The sequence below is a fragment of the Gymnodraco acuticeps genome, unplaced genomic scaffold (assembly GCF_902827175.1).
Source record: "Gymnodraco acuticeps unplaced genomic scaffold, fGymAcu1.1, whole genome shotgun sequence".
Taxonomy (NCBI): Eukaryota; Metazoa; Chordata; class Actinopteri; order Perciformes; family Bathydraconidae; genus Gymnodraco; species Gymnodraco acuticeps.
In genome coordinates, this window is record NW_022991937.1 from 149,361 (window position 1) to 170,654 (window position 21,294).

The 21,294-nt window shown below is 38.9% G+C and overlaps 1 protein-coding gene across 2 annotated transcripts in view; it reads right to left on the reverse strand.

The window, feature by feature from the left end:
- Nucleotides 1-449: 449 nt before the first annotated feature.
- si:ch211-214p13.3 (poliovirus receptor homolog) overlaps nt 450-21,294 on the reverse strand; it is a 38,281-nt gene continuing 17,436 nt past the window's right edge. Inside the window, exons 4-8 of one of the 2 annotated variants that reach the window (XM_034200357.1) lie at nt 16,044-16,137; nt 5,646-5,797; nt 3,967-4,069; nt 3,751-3,837; nt 450-3,547 (exon numbers count right to left, since the gene is read on the reverse strand). In XM_034200357.1, coding sequence (XP_034056248.1) covers nt 3,780-3,837; nt 3,967-4,069; nt 5,646-5,797; nt 16,044-16,137 — 407 coding nt within the window. In that variant the 3' untranslated portion in view covers nt 450-3,547; nt 3,751-3,779. The remainder of the gene's footprint in view (nt 3,548-3,750; nt 3,838-3,966; nt 4,070-5,645; nt 5,798-16,043; nt 16,138-21,294) is intronic. The other variant, XM_034200356.1, reaches the window with a different exon arrangement.

Genomic DNA, 21,294 nt, shown 5'->3' on the forward strand with positions numbered 1-21,294 from the left:
AAATGCGCACTAGTCACACTAGAATGCACAGAATGCTAATGAGGAGGAGGGGAAAGAATGCACCGAGGTCTCCTATTGGCCCTAAGCTGTATAGAGCCAAGCCTGGCTGCAATGCATGATCTGTTTGGTATTTCGAGCAAAACACTTCAGAGACATGTTTTTGTATATATCTGAGACCTATGATGAAAAACAGTATAATAGGGGACCTTGTGCTTTTTAGGAATAGAAAAGTTCCTTTGTATGAGACTTACACAGAGTCAGAGCTAAATAAAGCAACTACTTCCAGTGAAAAACCAAGGGAGCTTCTGTTTCTAAAGGAGTGGCTCCGCACATTCCTCTCTCCCACCAGGGAGCTGCAGTCTGTTCAGCTACTCTGTCTAGACTGCAGCGGTATTTAACTGTACACTGTATCCCAACACTGTGTACCCACTAAATACAGAAATACTCGAGGGATTTGTAAAGTTTATTTCCATACAGGTTGAAAGAAAAGTATATGACACTCTGAACATTGACTTAACGCAAAACAGATAATGGTAAACAGCAAATGATCAAAATATTTGGATCCAACACTTTTATTAACTACTTCTAATGTTACTGCACAATAACAAACAAATCTAAAAATATTAAAGGAATGTGAATCACAAACAGCAACTGAAATAGTAAAATCTGCATAAAACGTAAAGCCGATATTCTATAATGAGAAGGAAAAGGGAAATAGCTGCCTTAGTACACCAAAATTATACTTGTATTTGCAGACACGATACTGCAACCCCCCACCCCCACCCCCAAAACAAAACTTCTCATAATGAACATATCGATCATCATAAATAACTTGACCAACGAACATAGCTATAGTTTACGCTCATACTAATGGCGGGCAGAGTGCATTCATTTAGTGGCTTAATTATATACTTCATATTTTTATTTAATAAAGGTTTCCGTATTTTAATGTCTTTGACACGGTTCAGATGTATTTCTTACAAAATACAAAACATTTTTGATTTACGCACGAATAATTTACATTTTCAATTGAAATAAGAGTGAATATGTGTGCAAGAAATAGGGGGAATTAAGTAGATCGGATTTATTGTTCCTCCCCTCCAAAACAAATAAAAAAATGTCTGTCAAAATAAGCGCTGTGTAGCAGAATTTGGGGAATAAGGAACAATCTAAATAACCCATAACCCAGACACTCAGGATAAACATATTAAAAACACACGTGTAACTACAACGAAGAAGGATATATTTAACTAAACATGAGTAAAATCGTGGACTATTAATCTAAGGACGAAAACTAGTCTAAAATGAAATCTAGGAATGTTTTTTTTGTCACTCGAGTGTGAGAAATACCATGAGCTTGGTATTGTGTGAAATGTGTGGACAGCTATTTGATTAATTTAAATACAAATAACATTGGCATAGATATTAAAAAATCCCCAGGAGATGAAGCCTTAAGGACTTTCTATGTTTGTAACAGATAGGTATTAATAGAACAATAAGATATCGCTACATCCGCTGCACACAGGATGTAGGCCAAAGGTTATCATTTTAAGATGGAGAACAAGACGGAGGATAAATCAGAGGCCGGTTCATGTATGTCCCTTGGACTACTTTTATGTAAAGGAATTTTGTAACTTTTAAAATCTTAACTAAGGAATTTTTTTTTTTTAAACTTAACATAACCTGTACAACCCAAGTAACCTCCCATTATGATGTATGCCAACATGATGGCTTTAATGATTTCACTAAGAGCCAATCAAACACTTTATACTTTGTTTAACTGATAATTATCAAATATATTTAGGAGATGAAGATGCAGTCCAACTTTATAAATAATATAATAATATTTTTCTACGGTTTTCGCAAGTCAGCTCTTCATTTTGACCTTCACTGAACTTAAAACATCATTCATTCCTTTTTTGCTGACTTTGGGGTCTTTCTGTTTTAAGCTTGTTTACCCATAACATTGGAGGATGCTATACACCTATTCAAAGATAACAAAGAGCTTGGCTGACTTAAACACAACTAAAACATTGTCAGAGCGACAGTTTCAAAGCAGAGCAAATGTTTTAGCACTCAGTAGATAATCGTAGTAGTCAACAATTCCATGAAATGTGATGGTGCTTAGAAGTTCAGCAGCTCACAGATAAGGCTGTGTTTAATGTGATAGCGGCTTCAGAGCATTGATCCAATCGATCTTGAGCAGATAAATAAAATGTTTACGCTAGGCGTTGGTTCAAATAAAATCAGGGGTTTAGAAAGGAACATGTTCTTTTGTAACATCTCAACACTGACGGTATTCTCTTACATACTGTACGCATTTGGTATAAGGAAAACGCATCATTAAATACACTGTGTGTGAGGAAAGATTGGTCTGTCAGTTATCTGGCAACATTGTAAACACAAAAACAACACATCAAGTCCAGCTTAGTAAAACATTTTAAATAAATCAAGAAATAGTATTGAAATTTCTCAGCAATATTTTGTTTGGCCTGTTAGGTTGTATCTTGTGTGGTTGTAAACACTCTTTACAATCCTCTGCTTTGAGCAACAGTGAAACGAACAGTGTGAAGGATTAAGGGGGATCCAATAGGAGAAATTGATTATAGTATCCAAGTTCTCATTGGTGTAACCTGAAATTAAGAACTGTTTTTTGTTTGCCTAGAATGAGCCTCTTATGAGTCCGTCATTTCTCTACAGTGGCCCAGAACAGATGCAACAAACTCTGCCCGTAGAGAGCCTTCATTCTTTGTATATCAACTGAGAGCCACTGTAGATTGTGAAAGCTATGTGTAGTATCCAGGGTAGCTTAGCTGTTAGCGTTTGTCGATTAGTAGCAGCTGTGTTTCCTACAGCCTTTGCAGTTATTAATTAATACCACGTTAAAAGTTAGCTTTTTGTTTCCCTTTTTGTGTACTATTCAATACTTTGTATAATCTTAGACTCTCTTTTGGAGTTCTCTTTCTGTTGGTTGTTGTCAACCGGTATTTTGGCCCTTTGTACTTTGTGCCAGGCTGTATGCCTTTATTATTTTGTTACCACTATTATATATAAATAAATACCTATAATTATACCAATTCCACACTGGTGTATGTTGTTTCTCTCTACCCCTAGAGAGGGGCGTAACGGGGAGAAAACCAGAAGGGAAGTATCGTGGCAGTTACAGCAATTACTGATAGTGCAGCCTATCAAGATTAAAGCCAGTTCTCAGGTAACACTGATGCAAGATGCTCGCGTTAATCGGTCATGCAAACTTTCCATTTCAGTCAGCCATAGACAGTAAACATTCATTGAAGCTTCCACTTTTTAGCTTGAAAAATACTTTCACTAAATACATTCCCCATGTCACTTCTTCTTTTGGGAAAAACTTCATCTATTTGTTTAGAAATAAACCAAATATAATTGTAAAGGCTGTTATCATAGGACATTACAATACAAAGCACCTGGACAGCAGCACCTGCTCTAACAGCTGAGTCAGGAGGGAAACATGCCGAGGAGAGTCCATCTGCACTCCACCCTGCTACTCCCATGGACTTCAGGAAGCTCCCTGTGGCAGACAATACAAAACATTTAAGTGAAGAAGCACTTTTTAAATGAGTATGCCAACAGTGTAAATGTATTTTATAAAAGAGCATCTAAAAAAGAGAAAAAAAACACATGTAACACTTTAAACACTAACCGCATTAAAAAAAGGTTAGATAGTTGTTTTTGAGGAACGCAGATTTCACAAAATTAAATTGAACAAATTACCTATTATACATACTTTATTGACTGGATTCTTATAAAACTTGCTCCTCTTCAGGTGAATTCGTTGAGACCGGCTGCCTGTCTCTGCTCCTGGATAATTAACCACCAATTAATATTAAAGAACACATATACATAGTTAAACAGTAATTGCCTGTATGATTGGCAGATAAAATGTGTATTGCAGCTAAGTGTTTGTAGAACATCTGTATTTATTAGTACCATTGAATCCTTCCAGATTTGTAAAGGTACCCTGCTGCAGCCACAGCAGCGACAATCAGGATGAAGAAAAGGCTGAATAAGACCCGACAAGCAGTGCAGTTTCCTGTAGAGAGACAGACAAACGTGTATATAGAGAAACAGGAATTCAACACTGGCAGTTTATAAAAAAGCCATCTAACCAAATCTGATCCCAACTTAAAGCCTAATATATTCTAAATGTATTTATTTTAGGCTGGGCATATCTCTGGCGGTCAAACTGATCAAGTCAGACTAGGAGCTCTGGGTTAAACTAGAGAAAACTGGAGAGGGAACATTTACTCCTCTTTCATTACAAGTATGGAAGCCCTGAAAGGGAATTAAGAAAATAAGTTTCTGGTGATCGACTTCCTAAGTCTGATCTACATAATTGTCTATCCTGTGTTTATGACCTACCGTAACAGAGTTAAAAAACAAGGTCTACATGTGAAAAAAGGTTTTGCCATGTGATTTTTTCCTGTTGAATAATTGTTTGCTAGTCAGCCTCTTGTGGCCTAAATTGTTATTATAATATCAAGCAAAACATTTTTGCCACACAGATTACTGTTTAAACTTAGTAACAGTACCCATATTTATCTATGTTTTCCAGCTGTTTTTAGGTCATAAACACAGGAGAAAAAGCTATTTAGATCAAACTTATAAAATAAAATGAATAGAAATGTGTTTTTCCTCAGTGTATAGCACCAAATAGCAACTCATCTACTGTCACTTTTCACATTGAACATGTGCTCTTTTATCAAAGAAACTAAACGCTTTCATTTTAAGTTGTGAGTTTAGTGTTTTTGACCCTAAGAAACACTGATGCATTAATCAATAACAATAATCCACAGCTCTTCTCTCTGCTCTAGAGGATTTAAAAAATATATATCTATCCCAACTCTCCCCCGCCTACCACAATGAGACACAATGAGACCTTCATAATGTTTTTAACAGTCGGACAGACATTCTTGGAGATAGACTGAGCACTTCTCCAGACATCATTTCATTTCTTCATTTCATTTTTTATCAACATGTTTATATCCCATCTTGTATTCATAAAGCTAGCACCTTTCAGCTGGGACACTATATTTAATTTTTCTATTTTATTTGAGAAATACTTGTGATAATAAACATTTGGCTGTTGCTTTTGCCTGATTCCTAAAAGCAGTAACTGAACGTCTACCTTGAAGATAACAGCAGTTAGGAAATAGGAAACAGATTAATTCAAAAGATAAAACTTCATGTTTCCTCAGACCTCATGATCATTTCCTGCAGTGGAGTGTTGGCTGAAAGTAAACCATATTGCATTTTCTAACTCTACAGTCTCATTCTCAGGGATGGGAGGGTGAAACGGACATGCCTTTAGCTCCTGGGCGGATACCGAAACATTCCAAAGCCCACAAACACCATTTTGTGTCCTGGTCTGACCTTTCAGGTAGTCATGGCTACAATAGCTCCACAGAGAAAGATCCAGGAGTTATCCAAGTGAATACATGCTGTGATTCAACTCCAGGACTAGCTGTATAAGCTTCTCCTTTGTACTCCATAGGTTACACTTCTAACATAAATTCATTTTCCAGCAATACATCCACAAAACAATCAAAAACAAAAACACAGAATTAAGAACAAATGCAAAAACCCAATAAAATATTTACAGACCTTACCTGAAGCCACATACACACAGAGCTGTTGTTGTTTACTTCCATGTTGGTTAGATGCTTCACACTGGTAGAGGCCATTAAGGTCAGGGGTCATTTCCTTGAGCCGTAGCACTGCACCCTCTCTGACAGCAGACTGAGGCCACGGGAGGTCGATTCTGGAGAGGGGCAGAGAGGATAACTCGTTTTCACACGATTTAAAACAACAAGTATTTTTGGTATTTAAATGACATTGGGAAATAAAATACATCAACGTATCGCCTTGCAGCTTGGCAACAACTGTAGGGAAAACAAAACATTGTTGGAATCAAACATTAACAAGATCTTACAGGTTGAAAGAGGAATAAAGTTCAATCAACATTTGTTGTTTCAGCAAGTTAGGACAAAGTAGCCTGTGAATAAACAACATAGGCTAGTGCTGGTCATCAGGGGCGCCGTAAGGGGGTGAAAAGTTAGGACGATTCTAAGGGCCCGTGACTGACAGGGGCCCCAAAAAGTAACCTTTCATCAATCATCAATAATTAACATTAATATAACGTTACATTGATAATGTACTCACCAAACTTACGATTCATTTCACTTTTTTTCTTCCAAAAGTTAATTATCCAAAGCCTCTGTACACCCCCCTCTATTTACATGTAATGGTTTGGTCCTGCCTCCAAACGCTGTGCGGCACCGCACTTTCTGGCAGAGAGTGAGAGCATGTGAGCAAGGATGCTAGTACTTAAGTTACGTGTGTACGATGTCTCAACGACTAACAAAGTCAGGCTTTCAAAAAAGAAAAGAAAGGAGAGAAAGACAAGAGAGAGGGACTAAAGGGCGACAGTATGTCACCCAGTTTTTCAAAAGAAAAGGTGGGTGTGGTCCATGAGTGGTGGAAATTAGTCTGTTAGCTAAGCTTAGTTCATTGTAAATAATAATTGTAATGTTTTGCAGACATTAAGTAGCCTACTATTAATATCTTCACAGAAAATGCTGAGGTTTTTCATTTCACTCCTCTTTTAGCTGACATTTAATAAATGTAGGTACATTTTTAGCAGCTATTCATACTAAATCAGTTGTCCCTCCCCCCTGGTACCAGGACCAACAGATCCATCTTTAGGCTCCGCACCCTGTCCCCCCATAAGGCTTTGCAGTCTTGCCATGCTGTCCATTTAAAGCCAGTTGGCTAGAAAGCTGGACTTAAAGGACTTGATCAGTGACTTTGCCTGTAAGAAGGCTAGGCGCTGGGCTCTTGGTGAGTAAGGCTGAGCAAGGGCTCGTAATAACTGTTAAAGGGCAAGGCTATGGTAACGACATTGGATCACTACACAGAAGATGCATGATGAGAAAAAGACTGAGAACAGGTAATAGGCTCTGATTTAGCGCCACCATCGGGCCTTTTCACTTCCATTTCCGTTTTGTTGTCCGTTTACACTTTAATACCCGTTTATTTTGTAGTTGGTATGTATATTTAATAAAAAAAATCTGCTGCTTATGTTATTTTTTTTGTTATAGCATTTTATAAATGATAATATTGGTGTCAATGTTCACTTTATTTTAATTTAAGAGGTCATGTATATTTAAGTTATATTTATTTTGATTCAAATTTTTTATTAAAAAGGCATGTACACCATAAAAGATGACTATTGAGGTCTATTATCAGGAATGTTAGTGGTATATCAAATAGTGAATTCTACTGCAGCAGAATGTTGCAGTAGAATTTGCAACCTGCACAGTGTTATATTTTCAACGCTCAGTGTCAGTAAATATTGTGCAGTTAGTATTGGACTACAAGATAGATGCAAGCCTGTACAGGTAGAGTTATTTAAAGCATAAATGAGTCGGTTGGGTTCTAGAGATGTGGTTACAGCAATTGTGCTTGGTTGGCGTGGCCTGGGCCTGGTGGTGGGGCCCAATGTAATATATTTTCATGGGGCCCAAAATCCCTGGCGGCGCCCCTGCTGGTCATCTACACTGCTATCTTCCTATTGTAACAACCACACTAACTTCACTGTTAGACATTCCCTAATTTAATCTACATATTTTAGGCTATACTTTAGCTACTCACCCTAAATTGTGGTTTTCCACTTATTTTTCGAGCAAGTCACTGGCCTCAAATGTTGCCTTTATAAACTTTTCAGATTTTTCTGATGGAAGATGGCCAATGTAGTTTGACGATTTAAAGGTTTATTGTCATAACACATACGCATTACGCAAACATGGTTTGATTATGTAATGTATGAAAACTTACATCGCAAGTTCCTCAACAGTGCAATTACAAGACATAAATAAGACAAATATATAAAAAAACAACAATAAAAATACAAATAGCGCAAGCTTCCAGAGGCCTGTACGACAAAGCCGGTTCAACATAACCTGGATATGTTTGAGTTACCCGGTTTACCTAATCCAAAACAAAGGCGCTCTCGCTAAGTGGTCCTAAGACGCTGGTTATCAACTCGTTAACTCAAGCCAGCTTTGCCCTATCTAGTTAGGTGCGCGTTCACATGAAAGGGGTGGTATTTGGAGCATTCAACCAATCACAAACATGGATAAGCGTACTGACAGCGCAGCGTCATACTTCCTGAATGAAAAGTGTAGAGTTATATTTGTATTTATTCATGTTAGCAAACTATGGATAAGCTTAAAATGAGAATAATTTGGGTAAAACTGTGAGCTGCATTTGGGGCCTGTTGACATGTGTTTTTGAGGACAAAGGAAGATGGGGGAAGGGGAGAGCATGTCCTGATTTGCATTCAACTTAGATCTAGCTGCAGTGTTTGTGAGGTTAAGAGAGGTCTCTTGGGTTTCTCTGGTGCTTATCAATAGTAGCAGTTAAGTGAATACTGTTCAAACAATACCTGTGTTTGTGTTTTATATTGATTTCTCTGTTTTATCCTTTCATAAATGTAAGGACTACAAATGGCTATAAACATTCTGGGCTGGTTGGAGTAAACAGGGTTTTATGGCTCTGTGGGGGAGGTGTAGGTATGCAGGCCTTGAGACCTTTTGTTGTAAAGTGAGCCTGTTTGGTTTCCTGCTGCGTTGCGTCTCCCAATGAGATGACCTGAAAAGATGACCAGCTGACCTAACACCAAACCCCTCCTTCTTACTCTGGTATATCTCCGGTGGATCCCTGGCGTTCGGCCTCTTCTTCACATGCTGCCCTCGGGTGAAAGTAGCTCTGTAGTATGCGGACTGGAGCAGGAGTAAGCCGGCATTACTCCTTAAGCATTGCAATATAACTGTAATATATCATGTTGTATTGTAATGATTGTATTGCATTGTCATATTGCCATTAAAGTAGATTATTGTTAACGGTTACTTTGTAGCTATGGATTCCTTCCTGTATTATAACCAGCTTCATAGGAACGCGCGGAGATTTGAAAAGCGGACCAGTTATCCCTCCAAATCTCTAACAAAATGGTGACCCTGACGTCTAGAGATAACGAAGCGGAGGAAGAATTCAGACGCTTTCAAACATCTCAGACAATCAGCAGGACTCTGCAACTTTGCAAATAAGGTAAGCAGACGATGAAAGTCGCCTGTCTGTAATTGGATACGCTAAAACTTTAGGATTGTCTGTGGGCGTTTCACAGTGTTTTTATAGTTTAAATGGAATATACAATGCATATTTTACTATGTTAGGAAAGTTATATACAAAACGTAAACGTGGATCGACAGGTAGACGAAAGTCCTGCGTGACGTGAAATAGAGCAGTTTGGCGCGGATCTGCAGGTGTTTATTCCTGAGTGGCGTAGAAATGGTGCAGTTTGTGTGAATGCGAGGTTTGAATCCTGCACGGCAAAACCTGAAAACTCGATATATCAGATCGAGTCGCCGTTTAAAACTGGGGTTTAAATAACAGACCAATGCTAAAGCTTAAAGCCAGAGGTCTGTTATATATTAAACCAAGGTAGAGCGTTTCCCTTTGTCTGGAAACTTCTGCTGCTGCCATCTAGTGGCTGAAAGGGGGTATCACACCCTTGAAACTTCTGCTGCTGCCATCTAGTGGATGAAAGGGGGTATCACACCCTTGAAACTTCTGCTGCTGCTGAAAGGGGGTATCACACCCTTGAAACTTATGCGAGCTTAGAGTTTAATCATTACATTGCTGGCCGGTATTGTTTGGTAAACTGGTACAAAACAATTAGGGATTGAACATTTTTTACAACGACAGCACCAGGAGATGAGTAAACTCAAGAATCTGTAGAGTGTAAATACATTGTGCAAAACACATTTTACACTCGAACTGTTTGCAAATGTAGACAATATAAATAAATGTTCAGAAAGAAGACATAGGCCTACACTTGATTCAAATTTCATTACTGTGATCCGATTGGTGTGCTCTGCAGGTTTACTATTGTTCGAAGTAACAGTGGGATTTAAAATGAGAGAAGATATGGAGATGTTCTTTCATAGTGTGTGGAATATGTGATGCTGGAAACATGTAAGTATTTCAGAGTTGTGTTGGGTAAATATGTAGCAATGGATGAAACAATTTTTGGAGTGAGTTTTTGTAATATCATAAGTAGACATTAATTATGTTGTTTAGATGGCATTTAACAACTAAGACAGATAGTATGATTAGAAAGAGACAGAGTGGAAAGGGTTAGATTTATTTAACATCAGTGTACTAGACTTCTTATAGGTAATGTGTACCGGGACCTGGACTCCCCCTCTGAGTTAGAAAGGCTTTGATCCCGACCCTCCAAGCAGACAACGAGACCTAACCCAACAGGAGACTCCTCCTTCTCCATCGTACAGACAGAGAACCAGAGCTGAACCAACAACAACAACAAGACTACATCAAGGCTGCAGCCAGAACTATCTCCACCTGTGGCATCCAGAACCAAACCAGCATGCTGACATACAGAGAGATACTCTCATCGGTCCCTCAAAAAGGACATGAAGTTCCAAACTGCGCCGCGAGATTTGGCACAATAGACATGAGAGCAGAATCCGCCCTCCATAAAAACAGCAGAGAGACTGTAAAGGAGGAGTGCAACAACAGTGGCATGATGGGGCTGCAGATGTGACTGGGCCAATGGCTGCCTACAAAAGTTACAGTGGATGGATTCAACAGCTGATGGACTGAAGAGAAGACAGAATCAGAGGAGTTGGCATGGTCGATTAGAAGTGAGGAGGCCGGGGTCACGGCTTGAGAAAACCAGGGGAGGAGGAAAGGAGAACGGGAATGAGTGAGTTACACATAAACACACTTATTCACGAAACGCACATTTAAATAACTTGAATTAACTTCATAAATACGTAAAGACAGAAAGATTTATTAATCATTTGGTAAATTAAAAATAGCAGTAAAGAGGAAACTATTAAAGTAAAATGATAATCATCCTAAAACACACTGACAGAGTAGAACCATATTCTTCAATATTTTCATCATGTTAACAAATCATTCTTTAAGACATTTTTATTCACGTGTGAATGAAGTAGCAATCTCATTGGTTACAATATTGATCACCATTAAAAGGATAGTTTTAGGAACCACTCTATAGGACAAATCTTTGTTTGTATTAATGGCTAGTGCCAAGCCACATATTAAATTCCAATCTAAAGTGTTGATTTCGCCATTGTGGCATAGTTATTACCAGACTTCGGTTTTAAATCCTTGATAAAGGAGGGAGTAATTGTTGCATGTTCAGACACCCGGGTTCCACACACTGCTAAAGAGTTTAACATTGTTTTTTAAGTAGACCAGAATTATAATGAGCTATGAAATGCAAAGCGACGCAGATCCTAGTAATGTTTTGACTCAAGATAATAGTTATTGTACAAAAGTTTCTGAAATAGATCATTAGACATTTTAATTAGTAGTGGTACTCGAAGGAAGTGAGTTTTGTACCAAGTTTCAGGAAAAGTGGGAGGCGGAAGTCCCAATGACAAGTGAGAATCATCTTGAAAATTATAGTTGAAATCGTGACATATTTTTGTAGACAAAGGATACTGGCCTATGCTGAAATGTCAAAGTCTCTGCAGAGCACGACACATGGCCAAAAAAGACGGAGACCAACTGACCTTTGACCCTGACCGACAGTGTAACTTGACAAGGCACTGTGGATGACTGACTCTGGGGTGAACCTGACCAAACTTGACATGACAACCAGACAGTGTGAGTGTGAATGTATGCCGGCATGTGATCAGTGTAACTGCATGATTCTAAAACAATAACTAACCAAGCATGTTTTTGGACTAACATATTATTTTGGAGCTCCAAGGGAAACGAGAGGTTTCCTAAAAATTCCACAAAAAGGGGAAACCGCACATGTGATATTTTCCTCTCACATGAGTTGGCGGTTTGCAAATGTAAAAGCTGAAGATTCTGTTTCTTTTAGGCCTGAAGGACGGAGAGGAACACTTCTTTTCACTGAAGTGTTCACTGTGGAAATAATGATAATAATGTTCGTTATGTTCCTAACCAATTACCTGACAGTTTTTGTTCCCCTCCCATTACAGGCTTTTGTTACACATGATTTCATGTGTAAAAAGGGGGGAGTGAGTAAGTATAATGTATAAATGTCAACATGGCTGTAAAATTCACAATTTAAATTTTTTAAGGATTGAGCATTGAATGTAATTAACCTGCTCCATATCTGGGGATAAGATACTGTTTGATGAATGTTGAGATGTTTCTAAATATTGATTTGAATTATAACAGGTAACAAAGAAGCAGTGGCCAAGGGGCTACTGTGAAACCGAAGAAGTTGACCTGTGATAGTGAAACAATTTTGTAATATTTTAACAGACATTAGAGCAACTGAGGTTTGAAATGTAGAAAGAACATATTACAGTTAAAGCTAAAACATAGTAGTGTATTGAGACAGAATTTAATTTAGACAACATCCTGTAACTGGCCTGGTAAAGAAGTAAGAGCCATATACTTTATTATTTAGGTCATTATGGGGATATACATTTAATCTAAATTTATAATAGAAAGACATTTGATGACAGTTTGTTGGAATTCTGTATTCATTTTTTCAGCGTGATAATATCTAAGCACTGACAGGTAAGAGCAGTATCACCAGGAAATCATTCACTTTGTTAGCATCGTGATTTTGGTTGTTTTTGAATCCATAACATTAGTGTGTTTCTTTACCAGAAACATTAGCAGTTCATATTATATTTGGATTTTAAATAGGATCTCAAGGATTTCATTTAAAAATAAACACAGATGCTTGTCAGAAATTCAGAGCTATTGAAATATGTTATTTAGTTTACCTAAAGATGTTGAGGTTCTTATTTAATTGGCACAATCCAAGTATTAAGATTCTGAAGCTGCACTGGCAGATAGGAGGTCTACAATTAATTTGGAAAACCTGTTCACAGACGGCTGTTGTTTCAAGACACCCCACCAACAGGCTCCAAGTGGGTCAAAACAGCTGAGCGTAGGCTTGAGGGAGTTGTATCAGATTTCTCCACACAGGTCACCGGCGCCAAAAGGGGGACCCGAGAAGCACGAGGACAAAGTGGCTCAACCCCAGGCTCTCCGACCCCGACCGAGTGACCCAGCGGACCTCTTATGCCGTCTGCCTGGGAGAAAAGGGGGACAGCTCGTACCACGGGAGCCAGTGTGCGGCGGGGAAACCACCTACTAGGACCAGGGGACGACATCAGGACGGACGTGGCCCTGGCAGACGTGGACTACTCGGAAGCAGCAGACTGGAGGAGCAGGACCCTGGAGACATCCTTACAGCAGACGACCCGGGAGGCATCATCAGCGGGCCGGAGAAGGAGGACCCTGGAGACATCTCTACAGCATCGACCCGGAAGCCGCCATCAGCGGGACGAGGAGGAGGAAGACATCTCTCTAGCAGGCAGCCCAGAAGCTGCTGTCAGCGGATTTGGGGAGACAAAGACACGGCAAGCCGGGACGGCGCAGCAGAGGAGTCTACTTTGCTCTGATCAGTTCTACCCGTGAAGGGAAAGCTGCATCTCCCCCTCCCTATTAGCTGTCCTTGTGGGCTATTCCTCGGGGGGGGGGGGGGCTGATGATTCTAGCACTCAGCTACCCCCTCATGGTTCCTTCACTGCCATGGAAAGTGGTGTTCGGTCTCCATGAAGGTTTCAAGTACTCTGAATACCAGCTTCGGATGGATTTACGGACACAGTAGAAAAGAATGACCGTGGGTATATTTCAAAATGCCTTGTCTAAGTTTATCTCTGGAGAAGGAGATAAAAAGGGGGATTTGTAGAGTTATATTTGTATTTATTCATGTTAGCAAACTATGGATAAGCTTAAAATGAGAATAATTTGGGTAAAACTGTGAGCTGCATTTGGGGCCTGTTGACATGTGTTTTTGAGGACAAAGGAAGATGGGGGAAGGTGAGAGCATGTCCTGATTTGCATTCAACTTAGATCTAGCTGCAGTGTTTGTGATATTAAGAGAGGTCTCTTGGGTTTCTCTGGTGGTTATCAATAGTAGCAGTTAAGTGAATACTGTTCAAACAATACCTGTGTTTGTGTTTTATATTGATTTCTCTGTTTTATCCTTTCATAAATGTAAGGACTACAAATGGCTATAAACATTCTGGGCTGGTTGGAGTAAACAGGGTTTTATGGCTCTGTGGGGGAGGTGTAGGTATGCAGGCCTTGAGACCTTTTGTTGTAAAGTGAGCCTGTTTGGTTTCCTGCTGCGTTGCGTCTCCCAATGAGATGACCTGAAAAGATGACCAGCTGACCTAACACCAAACCCCTCCTTCTTACTCTGGTATATCTCCGGTGGATCCCTGGCGTTCGGCCTCTTCTTCACATGCTGCCCTCGGGTGAAAGTAGCTCTGTAGTATGCGGACTGGAGCAGGAGTAAGCCGGCATTACTCCTTAAGCATTGCAATATAACTGTAATATATCATGTTGTATTGTAATGATTGTATTGCATTGTCATATTGCCATTAAAGTAGATTATTGTTAACGGTTACTTTGTAGCTATGGATTCCTTCCTGTATTATAACCAGCTTCATAGGAACGCGCGGAGATTTGAAAAGCGGACCAGTTATCCCTCCAAATCTCTAACAAAAGTCAACTATAATATTAGACAAATATGAAGACGTTAAACTTTAAACATCCATGACTTAAACACTTTATCCAGAATCAAAGCCACAGCTGCACCTGCAAGGTGAATACAGCTGGTAAAAGAAAAAGTGTTTGAATGCATACATTAACAGGTTTATGATATCACTGCCCCGTCTGTCTCAGACACGATCTGACTTTAATTACATTTGACTAAAGTGTTTCGTCAACTTAATGTGTTGCTTAAAATAATACTTCTGCATACAGTATGTGACACTGTAAGTGTTGCACGGCCATATACGGCTCAAGAAGCTGACTCAGATAAGGAAATATATGATATTATGATGAGATGAGGAGATCTAGCCCGCTAAAAAGAGAACCAGCGTCGTAGGACCGGAAACCCAGAGTTTTACCTGAAGTTAGCTCAGGTAAAAATCCGGCTTCGTCGTACAGGCCTCTAGAGTCTATGTTGAACCTCCACAATCAGCTCCTGTGTGTTGCTGCTGTGAGATGAAGGTTGTTATCCTGGCACCGAGTGTTACAGCCGCAGCCTTCTCTCCCCCACTAATGTCAGGGTTCGGACCTCCTCTCTGTACTCCGTCTCGTGTAGTTTGGCTCGTCTATTTTTTAAGGACTGATACCCATGTTGGCTAAAAACATGTTGGCTCAAAGTCTGAGGCTCCAAGTTCACTCCTGACCAGCACAGATTATAGTTTAGTTTAGCAACAACCTTATAACCAAGGCTGATGCTGCTGATATCACATAAATTCATCAGCCGGTGGAGTTTGCTGGAAAACAAAACTAATTTCTTTGCTGACAAAATAATTTCCATGACGCTTCAATCTTCTCCTGAACTAATCCTTTCAACAGGACATGATGATAAGCTCCGTTTCCGAGACAACGAGTCTGCACTGATAATGGTTTTATGGAGTCAACATATGGACAGTGGAGCCACCTGTGAACCATATGCAAACAATGTGTCGTCTTTCTGGAAACAAATATTGCCTCGGGTTAGAAACGAGAAACAAGAGCTGAAAGGAGAGCGCATTATTGACCAGCTGCAAGCATATATCTATCTACACATTATAATTAACCTTTTAAAATGTACTTTTACTGCCATTCAAACATTTTGGGATATGTCTCTAGAGTTTTGAATTCTTTAGACAATGCTTTTTATTGGAGCACCATGGAGGTTCAATACAGCTAAAACAATAATCCAAAATGTAAATTTTACAACACACTATTTATAAATACATTTGGCTAGTTGCACAACTCTTACCATCCGACCATAGATTGTGAGAACAACAAACCACACAGTTCTTCAAGGTTAAACATATTACAATATATTGTTTGATTAAGATCCTGTTAACGAAACCAGTTTATTCAGACGACAGTACCTGCTCCAGGTGATGTTTGCAGGTGGATTTGCTTCAGCCTCACATATAAAGGAGCCTTCAGAATTCTCAAGAATGGTCACTTCCATCGGTGGAACTGGAAGAAACAGGGAGAGAGAATAAGCGGTCATTGTTTTAACTTTAACGTACTAATTGCAGCTGAACCATTACACTGTTATCATGCTTTCTAAGGCACCTGATTTAAGGGATTTAAAAAACCTAAACCTCATGGATCTCTAAACTGCTGAATCCTCTTATCTACACTACTTTAGCTGCAGTGAGAGATTATTGTTGACTTTTCACAGAGAGGCTGCTGTGCAAATCAAGGTCAAGGTCATAGGCGGCGCGTGAGGCTCAGGTTTGGGAAGGCTACATAACTTTTTTTTTCATCTTACGCTGCCCGCCTCCGGCGTCTATAGAAAAGAGATCAACTCAGTGAAAGCACCACCTGCTAACCGATCAGAGCTCAGTGTGCGGAGTTTAAATATATCAAGTCATATTACAGGAAAAAGGAAATGCAGTTTAAACTGCCGTATGCAGAGAAGACGCCGACGTGTCGCACTTATCATTCATATCACACTGACATCACATCATCAATCAGATCATCGATATCACAATATTTCCTTATCTGAGTCAGCTTCTCGAGCCGTATCTGGCCGTGCAACACTTAGTTACATTGTCACATATACTGTATGCAGACGTATTATTTTAAGCAACACATTAAGTTGACGAAACACTCAACTCAAATGTAATAAAGTCAGATCCCCTCGTGTTTTAGATGGGGCAGTATCATAAAACTGTTGTACGCTTTCAAACACTCGGTAGTTTATTTTTTAACGAGTTGTTCTGTATTCTCCTTGCAGCAACTATGTGGCTTGTATCCTGGATTATATGTTTAAGTCATCATGGATGTTTAAAGTTCATATTTGTCTAATATTAGTTTACTTTTCATTAATGAAGTATGATGTTGCGCTGTCAGTACACTTGTCCCTGTTTGTGATTGGTCAAATGTAGCTAACCCCGCCCCTTTCACGTGAACGCGTTCTCAGCTGGAGAGAGAAACCCTGGCTTGATTTACCGAGTTGATAACCAGCGCCGTAGGACCGTTTAGCGAGATCTCGTTTGTTAGGGTTAGTTAAGATAACTCAAGCATATCCAGGGTCTGTTGAACTGGCTTCGTGGTACAGGGCACAGGTGGCTGCATAGCAGCGCTAATGTAAAAGACATTATATTTTTATTTTACCAGGATGCAGTTACACAAATATTTGGGAAGGCTTAGCCTTCCCTAGCCTACAGCACCCGCCGCCCCTGGTCAAGGTGATACATTCAACCCGGTATCACGGTGAGACGTGAACATGTGACGCTTTACCATTGCTGGGAGACGTGAAGATGTCACGGTTTCGTCTTTTCAAAACGTGAAAAGCGTGACAGCTACACGGTATTGTTAACCCATGGAGAAATAACCGGAAATACCAAGCAAATGCTACCCCGACGTAATGATTTATTTTTTAATAGTCACACTCGATTACAGCGATGTTCTTGTTGCGCCAGCTGGTCGACATCTCTTTTAGCATAAACAAAGGCTACATTAATGTATTAAATCGATGTTAATCCATGCGTGTGGATGTGGAATTAACGGACGTGACGTTGTGTGATTGAGTTGCCAAGCAACAGCTTCGGTTCATGTTAATTTACAAACTATTCAACTACAACCGTAGTTATATTTAAAAACATGTTAGAAGGCCTCACGAAATACTTTAATGCACATTAAAATGTAAATGTGAAGGAATGTGTGTATAACAAAATACATCGGTCATTAAACGAAACCGGAAACAGACGTAGGCAAGATCCTCAGCTCGATGATTGGATGGTTATCCGTAATGCATGCTGGGATTTGGTGTTTATGTGATGTGAAATCTGAAAACGTTTTTTAAAAATACAATAATACTTTATTCCGAGTGTGCTTGCTTTACTCTTTGAAAGTCATCACATAACGGCATTGTAATACACGGTTCGGCTGCATTAAATATTACATAACTGCCGTAGTTCTCTATTTATAGAGCCCTGCTGAGAAGACTTCTGGACAAACAGGAGAACTGCCGCCAAAACTGAACACGTGACGTTGATCATAAATATATAAGCAATTATACAACATCTTACATTTCTTTTCACACAATGCGTCTCCTTGCAGTATCAACACTAATTCGGCTGACTTTTATATTTGATCCAATTGGTAGATAGTAGGGGTGTAACGGTTCACAAACATTTCGGTTCGGTACATACCTCGGTTTTTTGGTCACGGTTCGGTTCGGTACGTTTTCGGTACAGCAGAATTTTTTTTCACAAAACAAAACATATATATATTTTTTTTTATTATTATTATTAAACTGTGAATAATGTATTCACTCAAATAAATACAAAATATAATAAAATAAACATTAAGGTGCAGCATTTCGATGAACTGAAATAATCTGTATTTGAACTTTACTGTACTAGTACTCACAAAACATAAACTATTAGTTTTGGGTTTTTAATTATTATTAAACTGTGAATATTCACTCAAATAAATACAAAATATAATAAAATGAACATTAAGGTGCAGCATTTCGATGAACTGAAATAATCTGTATTTGAACTGTACTGTACTAGCACCTAAGCAGCCAGTTTGACATTAGGACTTGCTTGTCATTGTATTTTCATGTTTTTTTAAATAAAAATTATCTTGTCCACATTACTTGCCGAAAGGGCAGATCTGCTGGCACTAACAATGTCTCCTGCTGTGGAGAAAACCCTCTCGCTAGGGACAGAGGGAGCAGATACAGCCAGGTAGCGCTTTGCTAACATGGCAACATAAGGATATTTGGCGTTTGTAATAGCTTTGGCTCGGTCTGAACTTTTTGTGAGTGGTGGAGGCTTAAATGCTATTGGGAGTTGGGTTTGCACTTCAGTCTTTTTTCTTTTGGTACCGGTGATATTCACGTTCGGGTGATGCCTTTTCAAGAGTGTGCAAGTTTGATGTATTGCCAGCCGCGTAACCAATTTTAGTTGAACAATGCCGACAAACAGCTTTGGTTCGGTTCACCTGTCTTTGTCCGTCATCCTTGTACGTAACTGCGAAACCAAAATGTTCCCAAACCGGAGACTTCAATGATGCTGGATGATTTTCGAGCTCAACTTTATCTGCGTTCGCCATTAATTTTTGACAGTTCCTCAAATTACTGACTACATGTGAACGCATCCCTCTGACCAGCTCTCATAGTATGCCTCTCATCCAATGAAATGACTTGCTCGCTCTATGACGCGTTGAACCCAATGTGAGCAAATTACTCTGAATGCTGCGACGCAGCACCTGAGATTACTTCCAAAAAGTTATTCACGTTCTCAATTTTTTACGTTTAACGTTATATTCGTTCGGTACACTTCGGTACACACCTGTACCGAACCGAAGGGCCCGTACCGAATAATTTCGGTACGTGTACCATTACACCCCTAGTAGATAGGCTGTATTTAAACCATAACCGTGCAGAGCTGATAGAAAGGGACACCTGGTGGTCAAAGCACGTTATTGCATTTTATTATTAGATATTAATAGGATCTCTATAAAGTATATTCATTACTCGTTATTCTCTACTAATAGTTCATTAAAGGCTGTATATAATGACTAGTTTGAACATCCCTTTCAAGATTTCAAGATTTTATAAGCTAAGGTTTATTGACATATCATATTATACACAACTACTGTGTAGTTATGCAATGAATGAAAAACTTGGGTCGCAGGTTCCTCAACAGTGCATTACAAGACATCTATCAATATGTGTTTATACTCCACCATTAAACTGTCATTCTGCACATTTCTTATACTATCTACATACATCTTATAAGAGTATAATACATATGTATAATATCAGTTTAATAATAAACAAATAATAAACAAATAAGTGCTTAAACATAGTTAACATTGCAGGAAAGCAATATATTAGACGTTAAGTACTTTGTCAGGCTTAATATTTATCTGTAGATACAAATGTCACTGTGTGTGCTGTGTGCTCTGCATGTGTGACCATTAAAGAATCAGAATCAGAATACCTTTATTAGTTCCACAGAGGGGAAATGTGCAGCGTTACAGCAGGAAAGAGCCACAGACAGCTTAGTGTTGCATATCTTACATGCGTTAAAAAAGTACTAAGTTAGAATAAAATAAACAATATGCTAAAAAAGTACTAAGTTATAATATATTAAACAATATGCTAAAAAAAAGATAAAAAGTTACAACATTTTCAAAAATACAGATCAAAAACAAAACGGCATATATATTGATTTAGTGGCCAGGTATAAATTACACAGTTATTAATGGCACATATATATTGCACATATTGCACAAAGTTGGTTTGTATTTAGCAGCAAGGGGTGTTATAGTCTGTGTTGTGGTGTGTCTAGGAGGGTCTACAAGGGGCAGTGCTGGTTGTAAAGTCTGACCGCTGCAGGAAGGAAGGACCTGCGGTTTCAAGAGGGTTTCATCCCTCCATATTCTTCTTAAAGCTTTTTTCTTATTCAAAATAAGACCTTAACCTAAAGTACTCTTTAATGTTTAAATTAAGCCTTATTAGTTTGTCTGTTTTGCACATCCTCCTATTAATATCTAATAATAAAATAATACAATTCAATAACGTGCTTTGACCACCAGGTGTCCCTTTCTATCAGCTCTGCACGGTTATGGTGTAAATACAGCCTATCTACCAATTGGATCAAATATAAAAGTCAGCCGAATTAGTGTTGATACTGCAAGGAGACGTATTGTGTGAAAATAAATGTAAGATGTTGTATAATTGCTTATATATTTATGATCAACGTCACGTATTCAGTTTTGGCGGCAGTTCTCCTGTTTGTCCAGAAGTCTTCTCAGCAGGGCTCTATAAATAGAGAATTACGGCAGATATGTAATATTTAATGCAGCCGAACCGTGTATTACAATGCCGTTATGTGATGACTTTCAAAGAGAAAAGCAAGCACACTCGGAATAAAGTATTATTGTATTTTTTAAAAACGTTTTCAGATTTCACATCACATAAACACCAAATCCCAGCATGCATTGCGGATAACCATCCAATCATCGAGCTGAGGATCTTGCCTACCTCTGTTTCCGGTTTCGTTTAATGACCGATGTATTTTGTTATACACACATTCCTTCACATTTACATTTTAATGTGCATTAAAGTATTTCGTGAGGCCTTCTAACATGTTTTTAAATATAACT